At 33.3% G+C, this 12,266-nt stretch overlaps 1 protein-coding gene across 2 annotated transcripts in view; it reads left to right on the plus strand.

Annotated features, from left to right (window-relative positions):
- LOC135835771 (lachesin-like) overlaps window positions 1-12,266 on the plus strand; it is a 112,475-nt gene that overhangs the window by 51,194 nt on the left and 49,015 nt on the right. For both annotated transcript variants that reach the window (XM_065350191.1, XM_065350192.1), the window contains exon 2: window positions 465-587. In XM_065350191.1, the coding sequence (XP_065206263.1) occupies window positions 521-587 (67 nt within the window). In that variant the 5' untranslated portion in view covers window positions 465-520. The remainder of the gene's footprint in view (window positions 1-464; window positions 588-12,266) is intronic.

A 12,266-nucleotide genomic window follows, 5' to 3' on the forward strand; every position in this document is an offset into this window, starting at 1 on the left:
TATTGGATGAACTGGATTTGATAGTATGCAAAAATAACGAAAGGGTGGTGACTGTGACTTGGAGTTGGTGGTATGAAGAGGAAGCTAATGGTTGGATATGCTGAGATTAATGGTAGGTAGGTATATCTAAATGTATTTCAAAGTGACACTTTTGTATTGAAAGTGCATCATTATAGTTATCTATGGTGTACGTGGTAAGTGTTTAAAATAATTATGAAGCTGATAATGGTTGATTTTAAAACTCTCAGGTACCATACCTTAATGTGTATATGAAATGATGAAAAAGTCTTGCCAATGTAGGATCTATAAACCTATAGGGGTACATTCAAATGGAAATTGACAAATTTTGTCAACTGTTGGCCAAATTTATTGCGATAATGCACTCGAGAGTTCTTAAAATAAATAAAAAATAAGGTGCCTATTAAATACTGTATTTTTGATTTTATTAATTTTTTACGTTGCAGATGTTCAGTGTGTGGCGAATAATTCAATGATGTTCGTTTGGTAATCTTGTCGTTGGATGAATCAGGAGATGGAGCTATTGGTGCTCGCAAATATTCTCATGTTCAGTACCTCTTCAGTATATGGTACGTTGAAAACTCATTTTATTATTTTTGTTCTATTTTTTACAGCCAAATGCTCAATTCATTTTGTAAAAATTTAGACCATCGTCTTATTTCAATACTTCAAAAGTTTCGATGAAGTCTTCATAATGCTTACTGAGTTTGTAAGAATCTCCTATTCTGTTATTCAAGCTGTGAAGGGAAAAAGCGTTCAGATTAAAAAAATTACATTTTCAGCAAGCCTTTGACACCAAAAAGTGAGAATCAAATATCATCGATCTTCATAACGCATACAGTGAAAGTTCAAAATCAGAACTATAATTTTTTGGGAGCAATCATTTTCAAAAAAAAGCACTTACTCAAAAGTTCTTTTTTCTATTAAACAAAAAACTACGATGATGGAAATTTTCAATAAAAAATTGCTATCTCGACCCTCTCTTTTAGTTACCATGAGAACTTTGCACCTCAAGAACCAACTTCTACGACCATAGTTAATTTCAAAATCTTTTTTGGAGCTACTCAATAATAATAAGCTATCACCCAAATCTGAGAACTCGGTACCTCGCCTATTTTGTCTGGGAAAAGTACTTTTACTGAGGAATTTACGGTTTAGAATAATGTTGCTATAAAAAGCTGATATTTTTGAAAATTATCAAAAGTTTTCTGTAAAAGTTGAAAGATTTGAGTTTTAGAATTCAAAGCAGAGAACAATTGTTACAATCTAATTCAAATAAAATCGCTTAAAATTTCTAAAATAAGGTTTAGAAAACAAATGAAGAGTGATATTCCAAAACTCGCTTTGTCCATTTTTATCAAAGTTGGGTTTTCAGTGGTACCTGGTAGATGAAGTATTAACTCACATTCCTACATCATCAACCTACCAAAATGAGGTGTTAAACTCACCTAAATAGCCAATTCACTAAAAATTAAAAAAAAAATAATGTTCCAAAACGCGCTTTGTTCATTGTTATTGAAATTTTTTTCAGCAGTATTTAGTGGATAAAATGTATACCTACACTCCTACATCATAAATCCACCCAAATAAAATGCTAAACTCGCCTAAAAAGCCAATTTACCCGTTTAAAGGGAAACTGTTTTTCCTCTCTCCTGAAAAGTTGTGAAAATGGACAAAGCGAGTTTTGGAATATCACTCTTCAAATTTTGAAAACAAAATCCAAAAATTTTTACCCATACTTTCAAAGGTCATTTTATTTGCTGAGGAAGGATGAAAAAAAAGATTAATAAACTTCAAAAATTAATTTGGAAGGCTGTTGTGTTGGTAAATATTGATTTAAATCTAAAAATAGATCCAAATTATCTACAAAGAAGGTATCTAAACTGGAAAAAACATTTCTGGAACGAGAAAAATTGAAAAATGCTTGAAAATAAATCACCAGAGCAAATTTTAAGTATTCAATTGAATTTCATGTTTCAATGTTGGAAAATTGTCAAAAATCCATAGATACCAATTTGGTCTACTTTTACAAAAAAAATAAATCAAATGCAGTTTCAAACTGTTCTGGTGCCTCCAACTGATTTTAAAATTTTCCATTTATAAGAAAACACGACAAAAAGATTAAAATGAAATTCAGCACTTTCGGGCCAGAATCAACAGTTTTCACAGCTCTTACAATCCATTCACACTGAGCACAAATTTTGAAATTGATTTCTATCCAAACTTCGTCGGGAACTTTAAAACTGCTTTAAATTACAATCAATCCATTCGAAAGGTCAAAAATAGAACATTTCTGTTTCATTAAATTGATGAAACATTATCAATCAGGTACCTATTAGTAGGGGGGGGGCTGTTTTTCAACTTTTTCCAAATTTTAATGGAACCCAGCAAAAGTTATGAACAAATGACTTCAAGGGAAAATTTGAAATTTTTGGTCAACGCTTAACACCCTCCCCCCCCCTGCTCGATCAAAGTTTTAAAAATTCTATGGGTCGAAAAAAATGTTTTCGATTTTTTTTCAGCTTCGGTAGGTCTAGGTACTAGGTAGTATATAAAATTATCATATTATTTTTAAGAAAAAAAAAACAAATATTTTGAGAACTCTTGCATTTGGCAAAAATGAACTTGAAACTTTTCTAATGACCTGAAAGTAAACATATGCAAAAACTAAAGACGTTAAGAGATCACCTAAACTGAAAATGAAAATTCCAAAAAAAAATGGAAACAATTGAGAATTCTTCAAATTTTGAACATTTGGAGTTCGAGCTGGAGGGGAGGGACAAGCGTTGACAAGAAATTTGAAATGTTTCCTGCATCTTATTAAGGTCATTAATTGACCATAATTTTTTGCTAGGGTCCATCAAAATTCGAAAAAGTAGAAAAATCACCCCCCCCCCCTGGATTACATACTCCTCCGCTTTTGCTTTTCTCGGCTTGAACATTTTTCACATGTTGAAATTTCCTCGGTCTATAAATGAAAATACTAGATAAGCTTATGCATTTTGACACCCAAAATAATTTGAAAAAATTTTAAGCATGACTACCTAAGTATTCTTTTCGAATTTAAATTAGAAAAATATGAAAAGTTCTAGAAATATTATTTTTTCATTTATACAGGAATCATTCCCTCTCCCATGTACAAGTACGAGTAACGGTGTGATGCTAAAAAATTGTATCGTATGTACCATTTTTTTTTCATTTTTTGAGCTGAAATCCCAGTTTTTTTTTTCCTGAAGAAATGTCTATGTAAGAATTGAAAATTGAAGAGGAGACTGCAATTTATAAAGTATTTGATAGGATCTTATAAAATAAAGAAAGTGCTCATAAGATCTTGAATTCAATGAAGCAGAGTTTAAAATATGGCCTTTAAGAACGATATTTTTCATTTTTTTCAACGGAATAATTGTTTTTTTGAATAGATGGTAGAAGGGAGTGGAGTGGAGGGGAGAGAAACATCTGGTCTAAGAGCAAGCAAAAATTATGAAAAAGACTCATACTTGGATTCCAATTTTTCAAAAGCCTCGTATTCGATTTTCATTTCTATGCAACCATCAAGGACTCGCCAAAAGAACTGAATTCTTTTGAGATTCGGTTCAAATCACAAAAAGGTAGGTAAGATTGTTGCCAAGTAAAAAATCCTCGAAGTTCTAAAACCACAAAATTGACGATAGCTGATAGAAGAAAAAATTCAATTTGAACTGGTACGTAACGGTAAAATGCACATAAAAATTTTCCAGAATGCATAAATTTGTTCTACTCTCGCGGTATTACCACGATTAAATCGCATTATAAATTGTATTAGGAGTTAAAATGCGCAACGAAAAAAGCTTTTAAGCGTTTGAAAACTTATGACGAAAACATCTCAACGCGGATATTGATAAATGCGCTTACAAACACTGCCGTTATCGTCATTGTAGTTCGTATAAGAAACAAACCAGATTCATAAATTCATTTTTCATTCAACTTTATTCCTCGAATATAGTCTCATGGGTGTAGCGGTTTGTGCAGAAAAAACTTGGATTTCCCATCCGAGTTTGTAAGTTTTTTTTGCTGTTCTTTTTCTGCGAAACTTATACTCGTAGGTACTTGGAAAGAATCAATACAAGTTTTAAGCTGATATTGCTGACGAATTTTGCGATCGTAGGTACTGAAATTCGTGTAATTTTCGTAATTACACTCTACCCATTGCTTCCGCGAGATGATGGAAATTATTTCATCGTGATTTGACAACGTATAAAAATCATCTCATTGGTTTCATGTTTCATGAATAAATAATGCAATATTCGGACTCGACGAGTACTTGATATTGCGATGTTTCGTATTCATTCGTACTACATAAATTGATTAAATGAGTGATAAAGGGTTACACAAAGGTCTTTGGGGAATGATGCATCGACCGAACATCTTGTTAAGAATTTTATAAACGACAGCTCTTTTAATCTGAACTGAAGAGCAACAGTTTTCACAACACAAAGGAAGTACTTTTTCCCCGTTATATTTTAGATATGGATATTCCATCCCTTCCTCTCGCTTTGGCAGAGTAGGGTAAAATTCATTCCTACTAAAAGATGATGAAGGTGTTATCAATCTTCAAAATTGAAGAGGCAATACCTACACCTGAACTAATATTGAAAATTCTTTCGAGAAAAGAAAAAATACTTGAAAATAAAACAATAATTAGCACAACTCGAAAATTAATTAAACAGCAATAAATTTTTTTAAAAAACAGCAACTTAGAGGATAAGTAATTTAAAAAATGTCGAAACGATTCTATCTCTTCTGGGGGTTGTTTTTCGTTTAAAATTACGTCATCGTATTCGTACTCGATTTAAAATAATTCCGACCTTCCTCAAGATGAATTCTGACAAGAAATTAAAGCGCGGGGAATTTAAGCTGCTTCAGTCATTTTCTTCAGTGTGCGATTAATGGTGTAAATTTCGAATTCGCCTCGACTTTTTTATACGAAATAAAACCACTGAAATGGAAAAGTACTCGAGTATTTTCAAACGAAATTCGGCGTTAAATTCACCCTGGAGATGAGCGAGTTGATTATTTTTGGCGCGAAATCATTAACAGTACTTTCTGCTCGAGGGAAAATCTCACCCACGTGTCTATCATTGAGACAAAAATAAATAAGACTGATAGCGAAGAGAAGAAAAGATTAAGATCAGTAGATAGAATGAGTATACAAATTAATATAGGTACATATTAATTAGCTGATTTTTTTTCATCCTTCGCCGTGCCATTTTATTTCGTTTTGGGCAAGTTTTTCGATATTTTCCAATCGAATGAGCCCCAAATTTAGATACCATTAAAGAACCAAAACTACTCGTTGCATTTTGTTAGTAGGTATAATAATTTCTAGCGTAGTAAATAGTTTAAAATGGCAGCTAAGGTGTAAATGGAGTTAAATAAAATTTTGGAACAGGTTAGAAAGTTTGTACACGACGAAGAGTTGTAGGATACCAACGTTGAATGAACATCTACAAATGAGAGATAACTAAATGGGCTGAGACTTAATTCACGAAGTTATTATGCGATTGTATCAATATCATCTTAAGAGGGTTAATTATGGCGGGTTACCATTGGGGTGAAGTTTGCCATTTGAAATGAAAGGTGTGGGTTATGTTTCAGTCTTAGTAGAATTAATTGTTCTATATTCTCACGCCGACGATTAAATTCGTAGCGGAGTGTGCACCTTACCGATTAAACTTTCCTTCGTTTAGGTATTTAAATAAACCGACACCAAACGCACGCACAAAAATTTTTCTTCTGCGCTGCAGTCGTTAGTTTTCAATTGCGATACGTTTGTTGAATATTACACTTAACGTCTGCTGTTGCTCGAGTGTGCATTTTATTCGACGGGGTATTACATTGTTGGTCAGTTTTTGAACGGAATTGGTACATATGGAAATGTTTTTCTAAATTTACATTGTGTTTCACAACGATACAAGTATTAAAGATGCCAATTCATTTTCACTCTGAAAGAAATATCAATTAATTTTTGGTGTAATTTTAGACCACGACAAAAAAGGGCGTCAGAACGACAAGAATAGGCACTTTCACGGCAGAAAAGTCATTACCACGACCCGACAGTGAAGGGATTGCCTCGACAAAAAAATCGTTCACGAACAAATTGAATCACTTTTTTTGAAACATTTGTACAGCAATTGATCTGTTTACAATCGAATCGAATCATTTATGAACGATTGGTGATTTAAAAAATTGATTGATTTCTTCGTGAATCATTCGCAAACGGATCAATTAATTTACGATTGATTCGGTTTTTGTGAAACTATTGTACAGGAACTGATGTTTTCAAGTGAAGTGAATCGAATTAAATCATTCACAACCGATTGAAGATTGGACAAATTGATTGATTTCTAGGCGAATCACTCGCGAACGAATTGAATTTTCTAGTGAATCATTCGCGAACGGATTGATTTGAATAAGTGACCCGTTCGCGAACGAATCGATTCATTAACTTACTTTTAGGTGAATCATTCACGAACGAATTGATTCGTATAAGTGTCTCGTTCGCGAACGAATCCATTCATTTACTCAATTTTTGGTGAATCATTCACGAACGAATTGATTCATATTTTGCGAATGGCTTAAATAATTTTTGGTAAATCATTCGCGAACAAATTGAATAATTTTTGATGAATCGCTCGCGACCGAATCAATTTATTTACCTACTTTTTGGTGAATCATTCACAAACAAATTGATTCATAATCACGAGCTGTTTGAATAATTTTTGGTGAATCATTTGCGAACGAATTGAATAATTTTTAGTGAATCGTTCGCGAACGAATTGATTCGTATAAGTGACTTGTTCGCGAACGAATTGATTTGTATAAGTGACTTGTTCGCGAACGAATCGATTCATTTACTTACTTTTTGGTGAATCATTCACGAACGAATTGATTAGTATAAGTGACTCGTTCGCGAACGAATCGATTCATTTACTTAATTTTTGGTGAATCATTCACGAACGAATTGAATAATTTTTGATGAATCGTTCGCGAACGAATTGATTCGTTCAAGTGACTCGTTCACAACCGAATCGATTCATTTACGTACTTTTTGGTCAATCATTCACGAACGAATTGATTCATAATCGCGAACAGATTAAATAATTTTTGGTGAATCATTCGCGAACGAATCGATTCATTTACGTACTTTTTGGTGAATCACTCACGAACGAATTGATTCATAATCGCGAACAGATTAAATAATTTTTGGTGATTCATTCGCGAACGAATTGATTCGTATAAGCGACTCGTTTGCGAACGAATCGATTCATTTACTTACTTTTTGGTGAATCATTCACAAACGAATTGATTGGTTTAATATGAGTGAGTCGTTCGCGAACGAATCAATTCATTTATTTAATTTCCGGTAAATCATTCACGAACGAATTGATTCATAATCGCGAACAGATTGAATAATTTTTGGTGAATCATTCGCGAACGAATTGATTCATAAATTGAAGAATCGATCAATTCGTTCATGAATGATTCTCTTAAGTGAATTGATACCTTCACGAACAATTCACTCAAAACTGAATCAATTTATACGAAAACAATTCGTTTGAAAACAGATCCTTTTGTTAATACACGATTCGTTAGGAATGGTAGAGGAGGCTTCGTGAGATTTCAAGTTTCATCGAAATCGGTTCAGCCGTTTCCTAAGTAATGAGTTTTAAAAATTGTAGAAAACAAATTTTACTATCGCTCGATAAACTTGGAAGTTTTGAGCTTTTGGAACTTGATGATGATGATTTCGAAATGTCCAGCTGGTATAGTGTATACGTCGAGCTACAAATTTGATCAAAATCGGTTCAGCCGTTCCTGAGAAATTAAATTTTAAATGAATTTTTGTATGTACTAATTCCGTTTATGAACGTAAAAATGCTTGTCGTGATGACGTCCTTCTTTGTCGGGCAAAAAATATTCTCCCATTAATTTTGTCAATAATTAGAAATCTTCTGTAAAACTGGGTAAACTTTTCATTTTCTACAAAAAGCTGATCATGAGACATTTTATTGATCATTCCCACTTTCTTTGAAAACTCCACTCATCACTGATTGCCCTCCCTCTTCTTCATACACTTCGAACATCACGCCATGTCGAATTATGCTAAATAAGTATTTCAACGAGCCCTTTTTAAACTCATCCCCACACATATGGTGACCATCATTTCCAATTCCGTTGAAAAATCTAAAAAACTGTTGGCCATTAATTTCCAATTAAAAACCCAAGCAGGCGTTTTTAAAACCGACACGTTAAACGTAAAAAAAAAAAATAAATACAAAAAAAACACACTCCAATTTCATCGATTTACATTTTATAGTAAGTAAATTTCAAAACCAACACTGTTTTTTACGACATTTCTACTCGATTCTCTTCGCTCTTATACGTAATTAAAAATACGAAAAAATCTATAATGCTAAATTCATCGTCAAACGTGGATACAAACGGCGGTTCGAAAAATCCAAATGGTCTCGTAGGCCTCTTTTTTAAAGGCTAATTTCACTAATTAAAGGGTTTACTTTTCCCCCCAAGAAAAATACCACCATATCGAGATGGCAAATTTCCACACAGAGGGTCAAAATCGAGAAGTAAAACTGGTATAAAATATATTTGTTATTTTCATATTCGAAAATACACTTTTGAAGCGACTGAAACACTCGAACATTTGTAAGTGGTACTTTAGAAAAATGTTACAAAGTCCATACCTCTATCGTAATACTTTTCACACGTAATGGCTTCTTTTCTGTGTTGAATCTTTGATACTGTTTGCGGAGACCGCCTTGAATATAGTATAAGTGAAGCTTTTTGCCTTAATATCCCGAATAGAGAAAAAAGCGAAATAAAAAAAAAGGTACCAAAAACAATACACGGTTTCGAGTTTACATTTTCTTGCGTATTAAAGCGATAAATTCGGAGTTGTGTTTTATTTAACGTACTCTTTATTCTTTAATCCTACTGCTTCCACTTATAATCTCTCCACTTAAGTGAGAAAATCGACACGACTGTTAACCGTTTACAGCATTTTATAAGGGTACTATTGTGTATGTATACCATTTGCAGATTAATTCATTTCGCCGCCTCGCCTTTGCATTAATATTTACAAAACAGCGTTTGCCGGAGCCGCGATGCGCCTTTTGGAAAAATTAAACGCCGCGTAGTTTTCTTTACTCTTACAGTAGTTCATCGTCGTATTTAAATCTCATGCTCGTAATCTGATTAGGTTGTTTGTGTGTATTTTCTCTCGACGCTTAATCTACTTTGGTGTGTAATGGTACGCAAGGTGCAGATGAATATCAAGAGATCTACCTACACTGCTTCGATTGCCATGTGAAACATATCCTCAAAAGGGGAATTTTTAATCATTAATATATCTAGGTATAGGTATAGGCATCGCAGAGCCTTTTACGTGTGATTAAGATACTCTGGTGCGTTGAACCTTGAACTGAATCTTCTAACGTACTAAATTATCGGCTGCTCAAAAGTTTCTCGTCAGTGTTATTTTGATATCTTGGGTAAACTTTGCAGAAAAGAAGATTTACCTTCTTACCTATAAGCTTGGGAAAATTTCGCAGGCTAAACGCTATATTAGTATAACGTTGTGGAAAACAATTATTTCACAATGATGATTGCCTTCGAGTTTCTGTGAAAACGATAATTCAAAAAGAAAGGTGAAAGATGATACAGTTATCAAGTATTTTCAAGGCACGTGATCAATTTTTCCAAAAAAAAGTAACTTGTTTAGTAACCCAAAAAGGCGATGAAACATGAAAACAAAATTAATTGTACGAAGTTGGACTCATTTTGCAATTTTTTTGTAAAAAGAAGCGAAACGTTGACAATTTTTAGCTACAAAATAAACTTTTTTGCAATTTCAGACAAAAAAGTCAAGATATTTGGATGATTCTGGCTGTTGGGTGGGCGGGGGGGGGGGTACTTTCAATAAGCAGTGAGAATTTTTGTACAAAAGCGTTCCCACAGTTTATTGAAAATACTCCCCGCCCCCCCGAATCACTCAAATATATCTTGATTTTTTGTCAGAAATTGAAAAAAAAATTCATCCAAAAATTGACGTTTTGCTTTTTTTACCAAAAAGTTGCAAAATATTAAGTTCAACTTCGTAATATTAATTTTGTTTTCATGTTTCATTACTCTTTTGGTTACTAAAATACTTTTTTGAAGAAAATTGAGTACCTACGTGCTCTGAAAGTACTTAATAACTGATTTCAAGAATTTTCAAGATTTTGACAATTTTAGCAAAGTTTTTGACAATGTCTATCAAAAAAACTAGAATTTTGGACAATTGTTCAAAAAAAGGAGACTTTTTGGGATTTTTGAAAAAATGGTGAAATGTTTCCACAATTTTGCTAGAATGCAAGTTTTTGTCAATTTTTTGCAAAAAGCAGGAGTAAAGCAAGACTTTATGGCATTTTTTGGCAAGAAAATTTGGTCAAAAAAACGAGAGTTCTGACAATTTTGAATTTTTGGAATATTCTGCATAAAACAACCATTGTCGTTTGCAATTCATCTAAAAAGCGAAAATTTTTGTAAATTTTTGAAAAAGCGAGAGTTTTGATCAAAAGGTCGAACATTTAGTTCTGCAACAAAGGGTTGAGCAATGATATATTTTTGCAGTTCTTATCAAAAAAAAACCGAGATTTTTGAACATTTTTTGGAAAAGCGTGAGACTTTTTTGGAATTTTCGGCAAAAACACCAAAAAATCAAAAGTTTCCCATTTGTGTGGAAATTTTCGAAATTCACGCGAATCGCTGTATGTTGTCCAAAACTAACTCCCCCAAATCAAAATTTCACAATTTCCTGCCATTCTGGAGCCTCCAGCACGATTTTTCAATTTCTCCAGAATTTTGAATTTGCTTCAGAAGGCGTGAATATGCAGTTGAGCATCTAAAAATCGAGTTGTGTACTATACTCGACCTGTTTAGCGAGTTTACCTACATTTGAGCCGATTTTGGGAGTAACACCTCAAAAGTGGTTTTTTGACCAGCTTTTTTCAGAATTAAAAAATCCAAAAAATCCAAAAATAACCGTTCGTGAGGAAAATTTTTGAAATTTACGCGAATCGCTGTATTTTGTCCGTAACTAACCCCCCCCCCCAACAAAATTTTACAATTTCCAGCCATTCTGGTGCCTCCAGCGCGATTTTCAATTTCTCCAGAATTTTGAATTTGCTCCAGAAGACGTGAATATGAAGTTGGGCAGCTAAAAATCGAGTTTTATATTACACTCGACCTGTTTAACGAGTTTATCCACATTAGAGCCAATTTTGAGAGAGATGCCTCAAGAGTGGTTTTTTGAGGAGTCACTCTCGCTCCAAAATGGCTGGAAATGGTAGAATTTGTGCTCCGGGGGTTAGTTCTTGAACAAATACAGCGATTCGCACAAATTTCAATAATTTTCTCACAAACGCGGGTCATCTTTTAATTTTTTGGATTTTTTAATTTTGAAAAAAGCTGATCAAAAAGCCACTCTTGAGGTGTCACTCCCAAAATCGGCTCAAATGTAGATAAACTCCTTAAACCGGTCGAGTATAATACACAACTCGATTTTTAGCTGCCCAAACTTCATATTCACACCTTCTAGAGCAAATTCAAAATTCTGGAGAAATTGAAAAATCGCGCTGGAGGCTCCAGAATGGCTGGAAATGGTAAAATTTGGATTTTGGTAATTAATATCAGTTTCGGGACTTATTTTGACCAATTTTACTTATCAATTTCGTACTTTAGAAAAAAAGCATAAATCCCCAAAAACAGTCAATTTTGAATTTTCAAAAATTCGCCAAAAATCGAAAAATGAACTTGGGCAGCTGAAAATTGGAGTTTGGAGGTTTTAGACTATGCTCTTTCCAAAAATCGCGGTCCCGTTTAAATCGGAGTGTGACACCACAAGATGTTCCCTTGTAAGCTTTATTCACATTCACATTTTAGGTATGTACTTTGACTATAGAGAACTGGGTCCCCAACAATTCATTTTGATCCTTTCTAGCGTAGGTACCTACTTCCGTCAAAATTTTGAAAACTGATTTTTTTTGACACGAATTTAAATACATTTACCTATCTAGGTAATGGTACCTACCTATGAATGTTGATGTCTTTTCTTATAAAATGAAATTAATTTTCACAGTTAGAATTCGTATAAGAAATGAAGTAGTAGTACGTATCCAGTTTTTTTCGACTGTCTCCCATTATCAATATTT

Source organism: Planococcus citri, chromosome 2 (assembly GCF_950023065.1).
Source record: "Planococcus citri chromosome 2, ihPlaCitr1.1, whole genome shotgun sequence".
Taxonomy (NCBI): Eukaryota; Metazoa; Arthropoda; class Insecta; order Hemiptera; family Pseudococcidae; genus Planococcus; species Planococcus citri.